Here is a 19,325-nt window from a genome sequence, read left to right on the forward strand (position 1 = left end):
TTACTTTTACAAACTCCACTTTCATAGGCTTGAGTGAAAATGGAATTAAGATGACCAGCTACATGATTACAACCATTCTTAAGCTCTTATTTCTCTTTGGAAAGCATACTGGCCCTTCATGTTGAGACAGTGACTGCTTCTGATCTACATATTGATGGAATCAGTTTTTGTCAATACTTCCTTAGCTTCTGAAAGTGCAGCACTTAAAAATATTGTGGGTGAAGTTAATTTTTTGGTGTGTGTGTGTGTGTGTGTGTGTGTGTGTGTGTATGTGCGTGTGTGTGTGTGTGTATGTGCCCGCACTTGCATGCTGGTCCTATAATTTGAACTTTTGTCTCTGAACTTCTTTTTGCTCAAGACTAGAACTCTACCTCTTGAATTACAGCTTCACCTCCAGCTTTTTGATGGTTACTTGGAAATAGAAACTCAGGTTTTGCTTCAAACTGTGATCCTCAGATCTTAGTCTCCTGAGTAACTAAGATTACAGGTGTGAGTCACCAACATTCAGCCTGTGTGAAGTTTTAAAACTCTCCTCAAACAGATTATACTATATTAAACCATGAGCTGTATTTAAACCTTCTTATAATGAGACTAATACAGACCATAAAACCATCGAATTTAGATCTGTGAGAAAACTAATTCAATTTAGTAGGAATTTTTGTTTTCTTTTTTTGTTTGTCAGTCATGTGGCTTGAACTCGGCCTGGGCACTGTCCCTGAGCTCTTCAGCTCAAGGCTACCACTATACCCCTGGGCCTGGGCATTGTACCTGAGCTTTTCAGCTCAAGGATATTGGCCTCCTACCTCTTTTTTTTTTGCCAGTCCTGGGCTTGAACTCAGGGCCTGAGCACTGTCCCTGGGCTTTCTCAAGGCTAGTGCTCTACCACTTGAGTCACAACACCACTTCTGGCATTTTCTATGTATGTAGTACTGAGGAATCGAACCCGAGTCTTTGTGCATGCTAGGCAAGCACTCTACCACCAGGTCAAACTCCCAGCCCTGCTGTACCTCTTGAGCCACAGCATCACTTTCAGTTTTCTAGTGGTGAATTGGAGATAAGCGTTTCACAGTCTTTAGTGCCCAAGCTGGCTTTGAACCTTGACCCTCACTTCTCAGCCTCCTGCTTAGCTAGGATTACAGGTGTGAGTCACCAAGCATACTCAAAGCTAAAGATAAGGTATGAGAGAGAAACAAAAAGTGTTTTTCATTTCTCATAGTAATTATTCTCACTACAAAGAATGTGTTTGCTTGTGTCTAGTTCTTACTGTATTCAAATTGAACAAAAAGAAATTTGTCTTGAAGCTTTTCAGTAAATGATTTGGGACATTAGGCATATATAATTCATAACAATGCTGTGCCTCCTAGCAAATCAAACCTAGAAATCACTCATCAGTCTGCAGTTTCACCTTTTCTTTCCACTTGAAGATGGAAGTACTACAGGGATGGCTGGGTCTGGGTCTCTGCTCAAGTTCTGCTAATACTGATGACAGTTTATAGGAATTTGCTTGCAGAAGGTCTAGTTTCAGGTTGTTCTGTGGATACATGATTTGGTCATATAAGTAAATTTCTGGAAAATGGAGTCTAATAAAAAAAATCAAGGAACCTAGATAACTAGAAGTTTAGGAAAACATGGGGTCGACTCATAGATATGCACCCAAAATGAGAGAAAACTTGAAAGAGAAAGGACCCTTAGAAGAGTCTAAAGGAAAGCATTCTCCAAAGTAGAATAAAGGAATCTTGTTAGATACATTACTCAGTATTTTATGAAACTGGAATTAGCGATGTGGATTGTATAGTTTTATGTTCTGCTGAGGAACAAGAAAGGAACTAAGTGATAATCAGGAAGATACTTGTAGTGGCTGTGAGGAAGGGCAATTAAGCTATAGGTTAATGTTGCAATGCAAGTGTAATAATGTTAGTAGCATCAAAAAACATGGATGTGATTTTGTTTCTTTGAGGAAGAAAGTTTATAGAAATTCTTTCTCAAAACTGGAAACAACGTTCTAAGGCATTTTCATTTAAAAATAAGGCATTAAATGAATAATATTTCTCTTCTCTTTCTATTCCCTGCTTTGTCCTGGAACTAACATGTTTTGTAAGTCTAGGTGCAATTAGGAGAAGTAAAATAGAGAATATAAACTTACCCAGCCACCCCACCCCCACTCTTTCTCCATACCTCTCCTCCCTTCCCTATACTTTTCTATTCTATCCTATCCTATCCTATCCTATCCTATCCTATCCTATATCCCTTTCCTATATCCCCATACTTCAGTATGGGATCTCCTAATTGTGTACATCCTCTAGAAGGTATAACCATAGGCAGAACACATTCTTTGATTGGGAAGGTCTCTAATCCTTGGTTAGCACAATCCACTGTGTTGTAAAGTAGATTTACCTAAAGTGAACCCCAAAGCTCCTTGGACTCCTGTTGTTAGAGCCAGGCCAAGGTCTTTTTGAAAGCTCAGAGAATGAGTGTACTTCCTCTTACATTTGGTGCTTTCCAGTCTCTGAAAACAATAATCAAAATGCCTCCAATTTCTGAAATAATTTCTCCTATGACATGCCTTATCAACAGTCTTGATTCAAATACGGCACTTCAAGGACCAAGAAACAATAAATAGGAAATAACTTTCTTTTTTTTCCCCAGGGATCTCTACTAGCTCTTGAATTTAGGGGGTTTATGCTTGGTAGATAAGCACTCTGCCATTTGAGCACATCCTTAACACTTTTTGCCTTAGTTCATTTTTTTTAGATAGGGTCTTACACTTTTGCCAAGACTGGTTTCAGGTCAAGACCCTCCTACCCTTGTCTCTTGAATAGCCAGGACTCCATGCATATAAAACCATACTGCTTGCTTTTTTGAGATAGAGTCTCACTAACATTTTTGCAAGCCTAGCCTTGAACCGCAATCTTCCTATCTCAGTCTCCGAAGTGTCTGAGATTACAGATGTATGTCACCATGCTTAGCCCAAAACAGGAAATAATTTAAATACAGCAAAGTTTCCTCTTTCACCCCTTCCCTGGGTGACAGGACACAGCAAATACCACTAGCTTCTATCCAAATGTGAAGCATGTGTAAGGAGGATATTTAGCACTGACTATTTGCAAAGTTCATGGTTGTTTCTTTGCTAGATCATATATACATTAAGTTGAGAAGTCGGATCCTTCTGTTCAAATAAGCATAGTGTGTAGCCAGAGGATCCCAACATGTGTACTTTGTTGGTAATGGCAGTGACAGAGTTCTGTATAAGAAAAGCCAAAGCAGTTTATAACTAATTCAGTTGCACTACAAAATGTGTTTGGATGACTATTTGCATTGAATTAACTACACTTTTTTGTGCCTTCACAGAAAAATGTCCTACCTTCTGTTTTATGACTTTAATATAAATTGTACCGACATTTTATTGGAGTTATATGTGTAAATATCTCTGTTTCCATAGGAACAGATGAAGGCCTTTCTTTTCACAAGAAGTATAAAGATTGTTTCTGCAACAGCCTCCCCACTAGAGGAATCCTGTTCCTAGAAAGATGGAACAATCTAGCTGGTTGCATGGGTCTGCTTTCACAAAGCACTTGCCATCACCAGGTTGAGCAGAATTATTAAATACTTTCTTCTAATAAGAGAGTTAAGCTACCTAAAGAAAGCTGTAATCATTCAAAACATCACTAGAACAAAAAACAAACATCACTAGAATTTTAAAAATCTCGCCCCAAATTGATTCCCAGAGTAACCAGAGCCCATTTCTCATGACCCAAACAATAGCAATAAACTATAATCCTGCACACACAGGTAATATGTGCCTATTTGTTTTTATTCCTAGATTAAAAAGCCTTCTGAATTTTTTAAAGCCATCCTTTTCCTGTGGATTCTTTACAAAGAGGTGGCCAAAATGTCTACCATTGCAAATGTATGGGGATGTTGGAGTTTAGACTCTAAGCAAAAAGCCTAGCAAGCAAGCACTGGGCCCTGAGTTCAAGCCCCGGCACATGCACACACTGACACAACACACATATACACATATACACATTATTTGTTACCTGGGCATGGTAGCTTGTGCTTTCCCTCCTGATAATGTGGGCAGCTGAGATAGGATAGGAGATCACTTTGAAAAAAAAAATGACTAAAGCAAAAATAGTGGTGGGCATGACTCAAGTGGTAGAATGCCTGCCTAGCAAGAATTCAGTCCTGAGTTCAAACTCCGGTATCACCATTTAAAAAAAATGGCAAGAGGCTCATTCCATCCCCTCCTCTGAGTGTGTGACTGTGCATATCCCTTCTCCCTTTCTATCCCTCGAGAACCCTGCTTCTAAAGTGACTCCCAATCTCCTCAGATGCGTTTGCATACCCAGTCTGTTCTCTTTCTTCCCTGTTGTTCTCCAGGATCCTGACAGCAGCTGAATGGCATTTTCATAAAACACTGATGATGCCTCTCAAGTTGTGAAGAGGCTAGTAAATGCAATATGAAATAAAAAATACTCTGAGCTAAAAACCGCTAGAAGGCACCTACTCAATGTGCTTCCTTAGCCTAACTGAGGTTCAGAACACATTAGCTTACCATTGATTAAAATCATGTAGTACAAAGACAATTTCCTAATGTAATGGTGACTAGCTCATCTAATTTACTGTAAAGTGAACAGCAGAAGGGCCCTATGCGTATGCAAGTAGTATTAAAACACCTGTGAGTACTGTGATAGCATTTTCTACATAACATTCATCTTCACAAAAACTCTGTGAAGTAGCCCCACATTACAGAGAGAACACCAAAGCTGCCTCAGGTTGCAGATCAAAATCCAAACACAAGATGCTACCCATAAACTGCTGTGTTAAATGGAAACTCTATAAAAATTTGAAACAAGATCATGGCAAAACAGAAAGGGCTAACAGTTCTATAGTAAATACTTGAGACATCAAAGTCAACTTTCTTTTAATAAATGATAACAACTAGACAAAAGTTCAGGAAATAATAGACTTGATCAAAAGTATTTTTAAAAAATCCAAACACAGGCCATTGTGAAGGTCAACTCTGGTTTTGGTCACTTTTCTTACCTAGGTCAAAGTGTATATGGTTTTATTTAAGAAAGAATCTATTTTGGAGAATTCTATTTTAGATACAGTTGGTTTTTATCCTCCCTGATGTTCTTTTACAAGAAGCCAAAGAAACTATTTCTAAGTAGGTGGATCTTTTTTTTCCCTAAATCCTTAAAACTACCTAAGAAAAAGCTTTCTGACTAGATTGTTCTAAGTCATAAGAAAAAGGTAAACAGGCCAAATGGTCTGGAAAACAAGTCTTCTAAAAATAACCTTTTCATTTTACAGTGCATTCTGCAAATATTTACCTCATCCATTAACGCAGCAGTGTCTTTCTGGTTCTTTGAGTCAGAGAAGGAGGAGTTGCTGGAGTGTGTGCAAAGCATTTGTTTCAGGCCTGAAAATGAAACATGGTCTGGGTCACCTCATCCTGTCCTAGTGAGATATCCTATGGGGGGAGGGGAAGGGGAACTGACACCCTCAGATCACCTGACCTTCTACCTAGGAGTGATACCAGTAGGACTTCCTAAATGCCCAGGACACTGTGTGTATGTACTATAGTTCTTACTAAACATTCCTGGATGAATAATGAGAAGTAAACTCACTATTATCTGACAACCTTCATTTAGTGAAATTTGAGAGATGCTGATTCTTAAAGTATACTGATTCTTAATTTTCAAGTTTCTGAATTCCTTTTGATTGACTATGCCAACCATTCCTAATATTCACAGGTTCTTCTTCATTATTCTATATATGTTACCAACACTTTCTACCTTGAATTTCCTAGCAGTATTCCATTGCAATAGGTTATTGTTGCTAATCATTATAAAAGAAACTATAGCTATTAAAATCACAGCTATGACATTTTTTAAAAAGTCATTTGTGGCTTTAGAGCTGCTTCATACTCTAAAGTTTCAAATTTTTAAGTATAGGCCTTAATTTAATTTTGTTTGAAAGTAAAAAATAAGTAAGACTCTAGGACTCTATGAAAGAAGATTACCATGCTTTAAAATCATAGAAATTGTCTCTCATCCCATTAAATTTTAGAAAGAAAAAAATAAAGTTATATAACAAAATAGCAGTATTGTACTTATATTGCTCCCATAGAAAGACTAAAATATTTTATATTCTTTACTTTCTCTTTTCCTCTTTTGGAGTTTCCTTTTCCCACACAGCTTAGATTTGATATGTGGTTCTTCTTGATTTTTCTTGCTGTTGGTGGTGGTTTTTGTTTTTGCAGTACTGAGTATTAAACCTCAGGCTTTGTTGCATCACAATTTAAACTCTGTCCCCAATCTTGACATGTGGTTTTTTAAATGAGACCTAGTCTGCCCAAGTGAGAAAAAGCAGATGATCCCTAACTCTGCATAAAACCTCTGGATACAGAACTCTCTTTTACGGGGCTATAGAAATAGATAATCACATACCTTCCTTCTCTTTGCAGGCTTTTTCAATGTCTCTTTGTAATCTCAACAATTTTGGCTTTATTAAAATCTTTCGTCTCTCTCTATCCATTATATTGGTAGGATCTTCTTCCTTTGGGAGGAAAAAAGGATTTTTTAAAAACAGTTTAGGGAGTAAACATAAGAATTGTTGTTCTTTTTATGTGTGTGAAGGCTGGGACTGAGGTTTGAACTCAGGACCTCAAGTCTCTTGCTCATGGTGCTGTAACCCCTGAGCCACACTTCCAGCCCAGTATTTTGCTGTGAATTGGATATAGCACCTCAAACTTCTCAATCTAGGCTCAATTTCTGAGTAGCTGGAAGCACAGGTATGAACAACCTTCTCATGGCTAGAGTTGCTATTCTGAGATATTTAGAGATTTTCACTACCTACATTCAGTTTAAATTATGGAAGAAAAAAGTACCAAAAACAACCCCACCTCAGGATAATTATTAGCCTTACATGCATTGTTTTCCCTGTTCTAGGCCTCATTAATAAGAAAACATCTTGCTTATAACTTATAAGTACTTTTGTTTAAGAGAACAAATTATTCTTGGAGGAAACACATTACTATAATCATTTCAATTTATTAGTTAAATCTATTGCTTCCTAAAATGATTTGTCTGTAGTCAAGTTTGAGTTTTTTAATGGTCCAAATACAGTCTAGTGAATGTGACTTAGACTAGGACTGCCTCAGGAATGAAAATAAGGGCTGAGTCCTGTGTTGGCTTGGTATTGAGAATAAGTCAGCTAAAATACAAGGTGTGCTCCACATGGAATTATAAATTGACTAGGTCTTGAAAGCATGACATTAATGAAAAGCCAAGTATGTTGCTCAAGGGTAGAGGCAAATGAAAGTGACAAGAAGTCTGAAGACCTGACCAGGACTTTCAGTTATATGAAAATCACTTTCAAAAGGAGAAAGGTGCATGGGCAAGAGACAGAGAAGGCTCTATATGGAACATAAATGGAACAATAAGTAGAGCAGTTGCTGAAGCAAAAATAGTGAAAGAAAAAGAAATTGCACCTGGGCACCAATGGCTCATGCCTGTAATCTTAGCTACTCAGGAGGCTGAGATCTGAGGATCATGGTTCAAAGCCAACCTGGACACTAAAGTCTGTGAGACTCTTATCTCCAATTAACTGCCAAAATACTGGAAGTGGTGACGTAGCTCAAGTGCTTGCCTTGAGCTGAAGAGCTCAGGGACAGAGCTTGGGCCCAGAGTTCAAGCCCCATGACCGAAAAAAAAAATTGCCTGTAGAGGTGAAGCAATATTTTTAGGATGAAAGTAGGGATTCTATCACATAGGGTGTGAAGATGCACTAGTGATATCTGAGCTTTCTCATGGATTATTACAAAAGCTAAATTTAAAAAACAATGAAATGTTGGTTTGGGGGGATTGTGGTTGAACATAACTGGCCAGATACCCATAGAGAAACAGGGACAACAAATGAGAGAGAGGTGGGAAGGAAGAAGGAAATTTAGGATTATTAATATTTGTTCAGACATTAGCTTTATTGTGAAGAAAGGAATCAGACAGAATATCATTTAGAAAATAAAACAAATGGATAAATTTATTTATATTATATATATTTATATATCACATAGTTACTGTATTATATATTATTTTATGTTTATTTATTTTATGTGTTTATTTATGTATATATTTATAGAAATTTATATATTGATATAAATTTACATATAACTGCATTCATATGTAAATATACACTATCTAAATATGTTATACATTATAGAATGTTTCTCTTTATTTTTTTTCTCTTTTTCTTTTTTTAAATTTTATTTTATTGTCGGGTAATGTATAGAAGGGTTACAGTTACATTCATCAGGTAGTGGTTGAATTACTTCTTGCACATTGATACCCCTTCTTATATTTTTGTCTCTGTTTCCTGCCCGCACCCTCTCCCAATGTTCTTCTATATGCTTGATCACATGTAGTTCTTGAAAGAACTCTATGATGATATACCATTTCTAAGAAAAGTTGATAGTAAGCCTCTTTTTTGACTCTCTCAAGTCACTCACAGGCTGCCACATAGTGAGGTATGGAGAAATCCTCATGACAAGGAAATGGCATTACCTTCTCATAGCCAGCAAGGACCAGAGGTCTGCCAAAGTGAGCATCGACAGAGCCTCTCCTAGCAGAGCCCTGAGACATGTGCCTTCCTGGCTGTCACCTTGACTGTGGCTTTGTGAAAGACTCAGAAGCACTTATCTAAGCTAAGCTTGGTTTCCTGATCCATATAAATAGTGAGATAATAAAGTAAAGGGAAGTAAATTGTTACCCAGTGCCTTTAAAAATTTTTTTTTTTTTTTGCCAGTCCTGGGTCTTCAACTCAGGGCCTGAGCATTGTCCTTGGGCTTTCTCAAGGCTAGAGCTCTATCACTGGAGCCACAGCATCATTTCCAGCCTTTTTCTATATATGTGGTACCAAGGAATCTAATCTGGTCTTGCTTGCTAGGCAAGCACTCTTACCAATGGGCCAAACTCAAGGCTCTACCCAGTGCCTTTTGTAGAACCTCCACCAGAATAGCACGGTGAACTCCATGGTAATTACTTGTATGAAACATATTGCCTGGAAACTCTTGCAGGAGATTTCCATGGTGTAAATGTTGTATGTTAGAAATTGCCTAACGTGTTGAGAGGTGATAACATCATAAGGTCCATGTCTAGCAAACATACTAACATCAATATCACAGGAGTGGATTTGTTAGAACAGCAAGTTTGGCCCTTTTGTTTCTTGCCCGTGGTGATGCCTTCTGCCGTATTATCATGCAGGGCCTCACAAGATTTGATGACTAGGACTTTGCAGCCCTCAAGACCCTTGATGAAATAAATTTCTTTTCTTTATAAATTACTCAGTCTTCTGCATTCTGTTATAGCAGCCTGATGCATCTAAGACAAGAATTGTCTTTGGTGGAGAACACTGTCTAGTTTGTAAAGCACACAGTAAGTATGTTTTACAATTTATATGGACTCTGGAAAAATCAAGAATTTCATTTACAAAAGGAGATATTTCTTTTAATGTTGCTTTTCAGGTTAACTTCCATTTAACGCTTTTCAAAATGAGTTTCTCAGTATTTAGCTGGGTCTTTCCATTCAGGCCACTCACTTCCTGCCATTCCATACTTACAAAGTAATCTGTCAGTAGGAACTCGGATTTGTTTTCTGTAGATAAAATCGCAGTTTCTTCCATCAGTGCCTGGATATCCTTTTCAACATCAACTTTGCTGATGGCACAGTGAATCTTTGTGTGGCACTGCAATGTCGAGAAATGCAAGAGGAGGTTGTTGAAGAATTATTCCCTGCCCATCTTACCATGAATGATAGAAATAAAGAAATTTTACTACTCACTGTGGTCAGGGTTTGACCAAAAAGAGAAATATGTTGGCTGTACTGGTTTAAGTTGTTGCATAAAAGTTGAATTCTTTCCTTTTCCAGCTCCAGGATGCTCTGAAGAGGATGGAAAATGGAACAAGAGTAACCATTTATTATGCAAATCAAATGTAGTCATAGCCGAGGAAAGCCTAACAAATTGTTACTATGTTGTACTTTTTTAAGTATACCATATCCAAATGAAAGCCTAGGAATGTGACTTGGTGTCTCTCTCATTTAAGATGGATTTACATAAACTTTCCCCAAGAAAAGATGAATAGAATACTTGGGTTACCTAGTGTTCTTAGAGAAGGGGAGAAAAAGGAAAGCATTCGAGAAACATCTGTGACTTCTAGAGAAATAAAATGAAACCCATTAAAATCCATGTTCATATATTAGAAATACATCTTCACACTGAGGTTTCAGAAGTATTTACTGTTGGTGCAGATCATTCCTCTAGTCTAGTGGGCAAATTTGGGACACATATCCCTGATTGATGAGACATGAGCAGAATCTCAGGATGCTCAGTTCATAATTTGATTTAAATTAGGTTTAGAGCCCAGAGTACACTGCTTGAAGAAGGAGACATAGTGTCTGTATTTTGTTCGTATTTCCAGAACTTGGACTGAGTGTGGTGCTACATGCCTGTGATCCCACCTATGCAGGAGGCAAAAGTAGGAGAAAGTGTTCAAGACTCAAGCAAAAACACAAGATTCTCTCTAAAAATAAGTAAAGTAGAGCTGATGATGAGGCTCAAGAAGACTTCTTTCCCAGTAAGTAAGCATGAGGCCTGAGTTCAAATCTCTGTATCACTAAAAACCCACCAAAAGTCAACAACTGGACCTTGAAGATTTTGGGTTAGAAAGTTAATAAGGAAATGAGGTGATACCTACTTACTAGCTTTGTAAAGTCTTACTCTAGTAGCCTTGTTAGCTATTAACATTTAGAACAGTTAGTTCTTAGTCTCTCGCCACTGCCTTGTGTTTCTGACTGGAAAGCAGAGAACTTTCATAACTAGGATATGCAGGGGATATTCCTAGCCACGTGTGAGGCTGCAGGGTACATGCTCACAGGACTTTAGGCTTAGGCTTTGAAAGAGATGCTAGGCATCTAAGATAAACCCATCCCATCCTTTTTTTTTTTTTTTAAATCAGGACAAGGCTTAGGCATTCATCCTTTCATCCAGAGAAAGGTCATTGGGTCATTCTCATATCTACAACTCCATTTCTTCTATCCCCACACTCTTCAGAGTACCAGCAATAATAATCTTTCATAAAACAGGTTTTTGTAAAATTGATGGGTGACACTACCATAGAGAAGAAGAAGGATGGCTTAATCTCCTGACCTGTGGCCAGAAGGTGGGGCTGCAGAGGGCCACAGATGTCATTGAGTGCTCTCATCCTGCCATCTTGGCACACCTGCAGGGTCCATGGCCTGATCCACTATGGATTTTACAAATCCACTGTAACTGTCCATGTCCTTGTACTGTTATTTCATCTACTATATGTTAATGTTAATTTGATTTTTTCTTTCCTTCCTTTCCTTCTTCCTTCCTTCCACTCACTCCCTCCCTCCCTCCCTCCCTTCTTCCCTTCCTCCTTTCTTCCCTTCCTTCCTTCTCTCTTTTCTTCCTTCCTTCCTTCCTTCCTTCCTTCCTTCCTTCCTTCCTTCCTTCCTTCCATCCTTCCTTCTTATTTTTAGTCAGTCATAGAGCTTGAACTCTGGGCTTGGGCACTGTCCCTGAGCTTTTCAGTTTAAGACTAGTGCTCTACCACTTTGAGCCACAGCACCACTTCCAGTTTTCTGGTGGTTAATTGGAGATAAGAGTCTCACAGACTTTGTGTCTGGGTTGGCTTTGAACCACAATCCTCAGATCTCCTGAGTAGTTAGGATTACAAGCCTGAGCCGCCCGTGCCCAGAAACATTTCTCATAATTATGATAGAGTGAAAATAAATGGTATCATCTTAATGATGGTTAAGTTGTAGTTCAGAATTATTAAATATATTTGGCTTCTTAGGTAACTATTACCACCCTCTATTCCCAGAATTTTTCTCATCGTGTAAAACTGAAAGTCTATATCCATAAAATAACAATGGCTCATTTCCGTTCCACTTCTCACCCCCAACCTTTGGCAAGTACTATTCTGCTTTGTCTCTATGAATTTGACTCCTGTAGTTATTTCAAATAAAAAGAATCATATATGTCTTCTTCATACCTGAACTATTTCTCTTAGTATATTTTCAAAGCTGACTAATTTTATAGTAAAAGCTAGACTTTCCTTTTGCTTTTAAATGACTAACAATAGTCCAGTTTAAATATATGCCTTGTTTGGTTTATTGGTAATAAAGTTACTTTAACACTTCTTTTAAATGGAAGCAGTAAAGGGGCCAGGAAGTAAGTATGAACAGGAGTGCTTCCACACGCAAATTTAGATTTTGTGCCAAATGTCCTGACATTTGGATCAGAAGCTCTTGTGGCTACCTTCTTAGAGGGAGGTATAATTTTTGTAAGTCTTACTGATTACCTGGCGATTTCCTGAGGTTTTATGCTATAATCACTCACATCAGCTACTTGAGTAGGTCCAGTTGTCTTTCTTCCCCTCCCAGATAAAAGATGAAACTTGGCTGGGAGTTTGGCCTAGTGGTAAAGTAGAGTGCTTGCCTAGCATGCATGAAGACTCAGGTTTGATTTCTAAGTACCACCTACATAAGAAAAGGCAGATGTGGTTCTGTGGCAGAGCTCTAACCTTGAGAAAGCCCAAGCACAGTACCTAGGCCTTGAGTTCAAGCCCTAGAACTGGCAAAAAAAAAAAAAAAGATAAAACACAAAGAACAGATTGTCAAATGTATTGTTTCTTCATAGGGCAGAATCCAAGTACTTCATTACAAATATATAAAACACATTCGGCTTACTTCTTGGGCTCACAAAAAAAAAAAGATCTAGAAGTCAGCTCCAGTGTAGCATGATGAGTAATGGACAGGAAGAAAGAAAGGCAGCATTTTTTAAACACAGGGCATCACTGTAATGGCTGCTTCTTTACTTTAATGAGGTAGAAGGAGCCACAGCGTCAATCTGAGATTAAAGTCACTTGTGTCCTTTGGCAGAGATGGTAATGTTTAACAGATTTTAATTACATTTCAGGGAAATCATTAAAATGATCTATGTTTGTTGATGAAAAGAGGCAGACATAAATTTCACTGTGTAAAGAGGAAATACATACAGCATTTGATGAGTTCTATTGCTTTCTATTATCTTGTTCTTTTATATAATGGGCAATAAAGAGACAAGATCCTCAGGAAGACTCAAATTGTGCTCTTATGTTTCTGTAATGGCTCATGGCCCAGAAAGAATGTCAGTGAATTTATCAAGGATCGTGGATTTAGAGTCTGTTTGAGGTCAGGCATCATCATAATCCATGTTCTTTATTCATCTCTTTCTGCTTGCTATTCTGGCTTTCAACTAGGTATCCAAAGGAGGAACTGGAAGGGTTTATATTTTCTTTTAAACTGCTTTCATAAAGCTGGTGAAAGAAATACCACACTAGAGAAAGGCCCATCAAACTTTAGAATGTCCAGATCCTTTTTAAAATCATGAGGAGCTCTGATTTGCTAGAGCTAGGGAAGTGCTCAGAAATTTGAATTTCAACAGCATCCTGGTACTTTGAAACATTGTCCTAGGGCCACAAAACTCCACAAAGAAATGCATTTCAAAACCATTTATAATCTTTCCACTCAGATGATCAGTACTGACATTCTGATGTATGTCAGTCTAGGTGAATGTGTATGACTTTATCTTCTAATTATAAACAGTTCCTCAAACCATTGGTCCAAGAAAGGACTATTTAAATAGCTTCCGAATAGTTCATTGTGTAGGCAGGTATGGATTTCATGTGTCATTCCTTTAATGTTGGCCATGTGGGTTATTTCTTCCCTTTTATTTCAAATGGGTTTTGAACAGAAATCTGTGTCTTAATTTCATTTAGTTCTCCATGATAGATTTGTGGATAAAAATTGCCCTTCTACAATTAAGTAGTTGTACAAAGGAGTTGCCATTCAACAAACCAGTTTATGAATAAAATCAATGCATCTTTGATCAGTGTCATCCCTTTCATTATTCTCCTCTATCTCAACCTTATCCCTTCCCCAATTTTTTAATTCTGTAGGATATACCTTGAATTTCATGAAGATTCTCCCCTACCCACTTCTTCTCTTCATGAATAAAATTAATTTCCTTTTTAAACAACAGTCCTCGGATAGAATTACATACTACTGTTCAAATGTGTCATTTGTATTACCACATATTATATAAAGACTTTTTGGCTAATGCAGGCCATGTATACAGTGATCCCATCAGATTCCATGGATGTGAAAAACTATTATTCACTGGTGTTACTGGTTTACATTTTGGTCCTTTTTTTTTTTTTTTTTTGCCAGTGCTGGGGCTTGGACTCAGGGCCTGAGCACTGCCCTTGGGCTTTCTCAAGGTTAGAGCTCTCCCACTTGAGTCACTGCACCACTTGCAGCTTTTTCTAGGTATGTAGCACCAAGGAATTGCACCCAGTTCTTCTTGCATGCTAGCAAGTTCTCTAGGCCAAACTCCTGGCCCTCAGTCATTATTTTAGATATTTTCTTCGCTTACAAAAATAAAACAAAGCAAAACAAAACAAAAAGAAAGCTAACCACAAGATCAATGTTAAACTGGCAGTGGCCTCAAAATTTAATGTTTACCTTTTCTCTGGATTGCATTAAGCCACAGAGAGTGATGATCTTTATCATTCATTTTTGTGTAAGTAAACTCTATGACTGATCACACAACATTGAAATTGTCCTCAGGATGCATACCACTGTTAAGCAGTGTAGGATTATAATGAATTAATTGTGTCTATAATTGTACTAGTCAAGTACTCTCCTCAGGAGAGCTGAGAAAACAGTCACTCAAATCATTTCTGTATTCTCTGGTTCTGTTGAGAAGTATTGGTTAATAAAAGGAGTGCTAGGCAAGCACTCTACCACTAGGCCACACTCCTGGCCCCTTGGTTTCTTTTTTATAGAAAGGAAATGTGTATGATTGTAAGGTAATAAGACTAACTTTGACAGAGTTTGTGCACATGGTTTATGCATGGTTTGACACATGATTTACTTAAAAGCTATACTTGTGATATTGTAATATTTCCCACACTATTGAGCAACTCTTTTGAATGTAGTTGCATGAGTATTGCTTCAAAGATTTTATAAACTTCATCTATATTGTAAGAAGACATCAAAACACCCGAAAGGTGAGGCAAGGTTGGAGACAGATTCCAGATAGAAAAAGGTTGCCTTTTCCTCAACTTCTTCTCAAACTTATCACCAAAAGCAAAGGAAGGCTATCCCGACATGCTGTGTTCAAAACTGTAAATTCAAAAAACCTGTCTTCTCATTTACTTCCTTCTTTAACTCTAACTTTCATCTCTCCTTTACTTTCTTCTCTAACCTTTCACCTGTCCTATCCTAAAAGTGATTGAACTCCAAGAGATTTTAAATATAGCCCATGGCTCCCCTTCTTCCAGTTCTTATAAGGGTTATAGCACAGAGACCCAGCTTAAATGTCACAAACATCTTGGTCAAGTTATTTCAACTCTCCATCCTCACTTTCTCAAGTGTAAATTAGGAAATACATTCTTACCTTCCTTACCTTAATGCTAATAAACTATAATGCATATGAAGGCATTTGTACAGGGCCTGATTTAGCCAGAACCAAGCACATGCTGCAAGGTAGCCAGCTATTTCCCTTTCCATTTGTAGTTATTTTAAACATTTTTTTCTTTTAGTAGAAATGCATGGAAAAATAAAACCATTTGCATTCTTACCACCCAGTACAGATAGTCATTTAATGTGGTTATACGTACACTGACTTAAAAACAGATTTAGCTGATGGCTTACACCTATAGTCCTGGCTACTCTGGAGGCTGAGATCTGAAGATTGTCGTTTGAAGTCAGTGTAGGCAGTAAAAGCCATGAGACAAGTAGAGTGCATAGAATGAACTTCAGATTTCATCCAACCAACTGAGGTTCAGTCACTGTATGAATGTTTATAAACACACATATCAACTCAGTTTTGGTGTATCTTAATTTTTTAAAAATGTGTATGTAGATTATCACTCTAATTATTTACTACTACCTTCCAAGCTAGAGCATAGTTGTTGGTTTTTTTTTTAAACAGTATTGTCTAAATGGTAGGATGGTTGTGTATAATCCTTTTCTCAGTAAGTAGTTCTGTGATAAACATTCTTTTTTTCATGTGTGTGGGTCATGGGACTTATACTAGACCTGGGTGCTGTCTCTGAGCTCTTCAGCTCAAGGCTACCATCCTACTCTTGAGCCAAGCCCCACTTCCTGTTTTCTAGAGGTTAATTGGTGATAAGAGTCTCAGGTCCTTTTGTGTCCTGGCTGGCTTTGAACTTTGATCCTCAGATCTCAGCCTCCTGAGTAGCTACGATTACAGGCATGAGCCACCGTGCCCAGCTTGTGATAAACATTCTTATGCATTATTCTTTGAGGACAGGTGTAAATGTTTCTTCAAGATACATACTTAAGTAAACTTGCTGTGGTTTGTGCATATGCAAATTTTGCTTTCATTGAATGCCATTAAATTAATTTTTGTGCCCTCTGGAATAAGGATTCATGTTTTCTAGTAAACTATACAGGATATTATCACTTCATAATTTTGCCAAATGATTGTGTGTGTGTAATTGTGGAGATGAAATGAAGCAATATGCAATTAAGGTTTAAGTATTACATATTTGGAAATGAGTTTTAGGTCTGAGAGCTGAATGAATCAGTGATCATTTATGAAGTTTCTTTCTAAAGCATAGATTATATTGAGCACTGGATATGTAGCAATTGATAAAGTAATGTATAAACATTTAAAATTTCATCTTAGTAGCACAGACACATGAAAATGAAGTGTGACAAACTGTTCAATGATGAGGAAAAACTGATAAAAATATAAAAATAAGGGGCTGGGAGTTTGGCCTAGTGGTAGAGTGCTTGCCTAGAAGAAAAAGAGAAAAAAAAGTCTAAAGTTGTGCTGAGGCTCAAGTGATAGAGCTCTAGCCTTGAGAAAGTCCAAGGACAGTGCTCAGGCCCTGAGCTTAAGCTCAGAACATATATATACATATATATATATAAATTTATAAACATATAAAATATATAAGCCATAATTTGCACTTTATTATAATTATTTGACATTAGCTGAGTACTATTCAACCATTAAGAAGTAGGAGTAAAAACTGATTAATGACACTTAATAAATTTTCATTGTTAATTGTATGTATGGAAAAATAGAAATGAGAGGAACTGTAGTTTGTCTAGAGTGATAATAATAAATGATCATACTATAGAAATCAAGTTGTATAACTTGATCTGATGCTCATTTCTGTAAGGCACATAAAGTTCCATGGAAGAAAAGTATTTTGAATGCATAGCTTACCTTGTAAGAGTTTTCTAGTGTGTTTTCCCATTTCAATCTAGTAGAATAGCCTGCTATGTTTTGTTGGTAGTAATTTTCATCTTCCTTTTGCAACTTCTCAGTTGATTTTTTCAGTTTGCTGAGGAGCTAAAATAAAACATCTCTGTCATATAGTCATTAACATACTTATGAAATCCCTTCATAATTCTGTAGAAAGGACTGCATGTGGTTCTTATGCTTTCACTCTTTATAAACAGTAACCATAGAGGACAATATTAAGGATCTTTTTCAGAAAAAAAAATTGATGAGAGAACCAAAAGGAAACATCAATTCTTTTCAGGATGAACCCCTCGGTTTCACACATGAAGACATTGAAGCTATAAATAAGAAGTGATTTTATCCATATTCATCAAATCAAAGACAAGGTCAAGTAAGAATTAACACCAAGGGCTAAGGATTTCCAGTTACAAAACCATACTAAAGCTTTACTTTGGAAAATTGCTTAAGTTTCTACAAAGATACACAGAGACTTCTAAGTTAAGTATTTTAAAATAATCATATGATTTTCAAAATCATTTAGCTTTTGGGTTTCACTTTTCTAACAGATGTGCCTGACTGAGTTGAAGTAGAGCTCTGGAATTAGACTTCCAGGATTAGAGTTCTGGCCCCTGGACAAGCTATTTACGGTTGATGAGCCCTAGTTCTCTTAACTGTGATGGAGGTATTGATTGCTCCTATCTTACTGCTTTTTCTTCCGAGGATTCAATCACAGAGAACACATGGTGATAGATGTGGGACCTCTTTGAGTGCAACACGCAAACATTAGAAGCATGCTGAGACACCAGAGGTTCACTCCTATAATTCTGGCTACTTAGGATCAAGGTTTGAAGCCAGTGTTGGCAGAAATGTCTGCGAGACTCTTATCTTCAAGTAACCCCTCCTAAACCAGACATGGAACTGTGGCTCAAGTAATAGATGCTAGCCTTGAGCCAAAGAAGCTCAGGGACAGTGCCCAGGCCATGGGTTCAAGCCTCATGATCAGTACACACACACACACACACACACACACACACACACACACACACACACACACACTCACACACACACACTCACACACACACACACACACACACACATTAATGAAAAGCCCATATTCACAGCAAATAATGGATGATTTATGGACAGATGATTTCCTCTCTGCCCCTCAGAGTCCACTCTTGACAATTCCCCAAATTTGTCTTTGTGATGGTAAACTCCATTGGAAAAGAAAAGTAATTGAAAAACCCTCTAGATCACGGTAGTGAAAGAGGATGTGCTAGATGCTCAAATTACTTTCCACCTTTGAAAAGGATGAGTGGCAGGGATGCTTGTAAAACAGCAACTCCTTGGGCCCACAAGACCCAAGAGCTCTGTGCAGAGCCTGGAAAAATCTCTTCTTAGATGAGAAAGTGGTCTCAGCCTGCATTAGGAATTTCAGGACATCCTCTCCATTTTGCCAGTTTAGGAGCTTCAAGAACAGGAACATGGGCTTTTAGGAATGACCCTCTTTATGATTAAGGACATTTTGACTAATGTTACCATAATGAAGAACATTCATCCAAATGCTAGATACTAACACTACTTCACTTTATCATGCTGATCATTATGGTAGCTACAGAATGCCCTTCACCGTGATTTATGACCTACACACAGCACATTTGGTTTTGCATTTCAAGTGTAATGAACCACATCTATCCAGAGAAACACGAGCTTATGAATTTTAACCTGATAGCAATACAGTGGAAGAGCACAAGGACTGCCTGAGTTGTTGTTGTTATTATTATTATTATTATTATTATTATTATTATTATTGTGTGTGTGAGAGAGAGAGAGACAGAGACAGAGACAGAGACAGTGAGAGATATAGCTAGCTAGCTAGATAGATAGATATAACAGAGTCTTACTATGTAATCTATGTTGGGACTGACTATTTGATTTTTCTGCTTTAGTACCATGTGCTGGGATTACAGGTG

The 19,325-nt window shown here is 37.5% G+C and overlaps 1 protein-coding gene across 3 annotated transcripts in view; it reads right to left on the bottom strand.

Moving 5' to 3' along the window:
* The window catches only part of Nostrin (nitric oxide synthase trafficking), a 62,082-nt gene that overhangs the window by 5,422 nt on the left and 37,335 nt on the right, over nt 1-19,325 (bottom strand). For 2 of the 3 annotated variants that reach the window (XM_090342699.1, XM_090342701.1), the window contains 6 exons: nt 17,335-17,460; nt 9,843-9,941; nt 9,622-9,747; nt 6,456-6,564; nt 5,337-5,425; nt 1,406-1,531 (listed from right to left, as the gene is read on the bottom strand). In XM_090342699.1, the coding sequence (XP_090198825.1) occupies nt 1,406-1,531; nt 5,337-5,425; nt 6,456-6,564; nt 9,622-9,747; nt 9,843-9,941; nt 17,335-17,460 (675 nt within the window). The remainder of the gene's footprint in view (nt 1-1,405; nt 1,532-5,336; nt 5,426-6,455; nt 6,565-9,621; nt 9,748-9,842; nt 9,942-17,334; nt 17,461-19,325) is intronic. The other variant, XM_090342700.1, reaches the window with a different exon arrangement.

Source organism: Megascapheus bottae, chromosome 12 (assembly GCF_031878675.1).
Source record: "Megascapheus bottae isolate mThoBot1 chromosome 12, mThoBot2.hap1, whole genome shotgun sequence".
NCBI lineage: Eukaryota > Metazoa > Chordata > Mammalia > Rodentia > Geomyidae > Megascapheus > Megascapheus bottae.